Below are 1,063 nucleotides of genomic sequence, written 5' to 3' on the forward strand. Positions count from 1 at the left end.
TCCCCTTCCCCCCCCCATATTTATAAAAAATCACTAAAAAACAAAAGAAACAACTTAAACTAAAAAATTAGCCATGTTCATCCAAAACAACCCCCCTTTTAAAATTACATTGTTTCCCCCACCCCCCCCCACCCCACCCCCCCACAACCCCCACCCCCCACCCCCAAACATCAGCCCACTCACCACGCTTTTTAACCCCGTACCCCCCACCCCAACCCCACCCCCACCCCCCCCCAACCCCCCCCCTCACCCCCCCCCAATATCCTCATCCACAAGGCTAATTAAATTTCAAATTATATTATTTTTATTTTTTATTTTTCTTTTTTTTTTTTATTTTTTTTTTTTTTTTTTTTTTTTTTTTTTTTTTTTATTTTTTTTTTTTTTTTTTTTTTATTTATTTTTTTTATTTTTTTTTTTTTTTTTTTTATTTTTATTTTTTTTATTTTTTTTTATTTTTTTTTTTTTTTTTTTTTTTTTTTTTTTTTATTTTTTTTTTTTTTTTTTTTTTTATTTTTTTTTTTTTTTTTTTTTATTATTTTTTTTTTATTTTTTTTTTATTTTTTTTATTTTTTTTTATTTTTTTTATTATTTTTTTCTTTTATAAAATTTTTTTTACTTACCACCCACCCCCCTGTGCCGGGGAGCAAAAAGCAGGCATCACGTGCACACAAGCAAACCACTGGGTGGGGGGGTCTGGTGGGTGCCTATCAAACGAGTACCAGTGTGGTGACTTGGTCTGTGGTGACTCTTCTCTGTCCCCCCTGCTGGCAAACAAATGTGCTTTAGAGGCAGCTCCTGTACCTTCCAGTAATCTTCTGGAAACCAGAAAGGCACAGGAGTGCTCATTCTTCTTGCTTGTCATGGGAATTGAATAATCCTGCACAGATATAAATCAGCTCTGATTCATTTTGTTGGTGGTTTTCTTCTTCTTTTGTTTTCTTTTTCTGCTTAAAGCAGCAGGTTGTGGTTTTTTTTTCTTTCAGTTCTGAAGAAGATTGTTCCCTTGGTAATGTTGAGAGTGCAGGTAAATGCTCTCTGCAGTTCCTGCAGGAACCAGCTTCAT

At 34.4% G+C, this 1,063-nt stretch overlaps 1 protein-coding gene across 1 annotated transcript in view; it reads right to left on the reverse strand.

Annotated features, from left to right (window-relative positions):
• LOC128979870 (multiple C2 and transmembrane domain-containing protein 1-like) overlaps nt 1–862 on the reverse strand; it is a 184,553-nt gene extending 183,691 nt beyond the window's left edge. The window contains exon 1 of the mRNA XM_054398288.1: nt 802–862. Coding sequence (XP_054254263.1) covers nt 802–862 — 61 coding nt within the window. The remainder of the gene's footprint in view (nt 1–801) is intronic.
• Between the last annotated feature and the right edge of the window lie 201 nt (nt 863–1,063).

The sequence above is a fragment of the Indicator indicator genome, chromosome Z, assembly GCF_027791375.1.
Source record: "Indicator indicator isolate 239-I01 chromosome Z, UM_Iind_1.1, whole genome shotgun sequence".
Taxonomy (NCBI): domain Eukaryota; kingdom Metazoa; phylum Chordata; class Aves; order Piciformes; family Indicatoridae; genus Indicator; species Indicator indicator.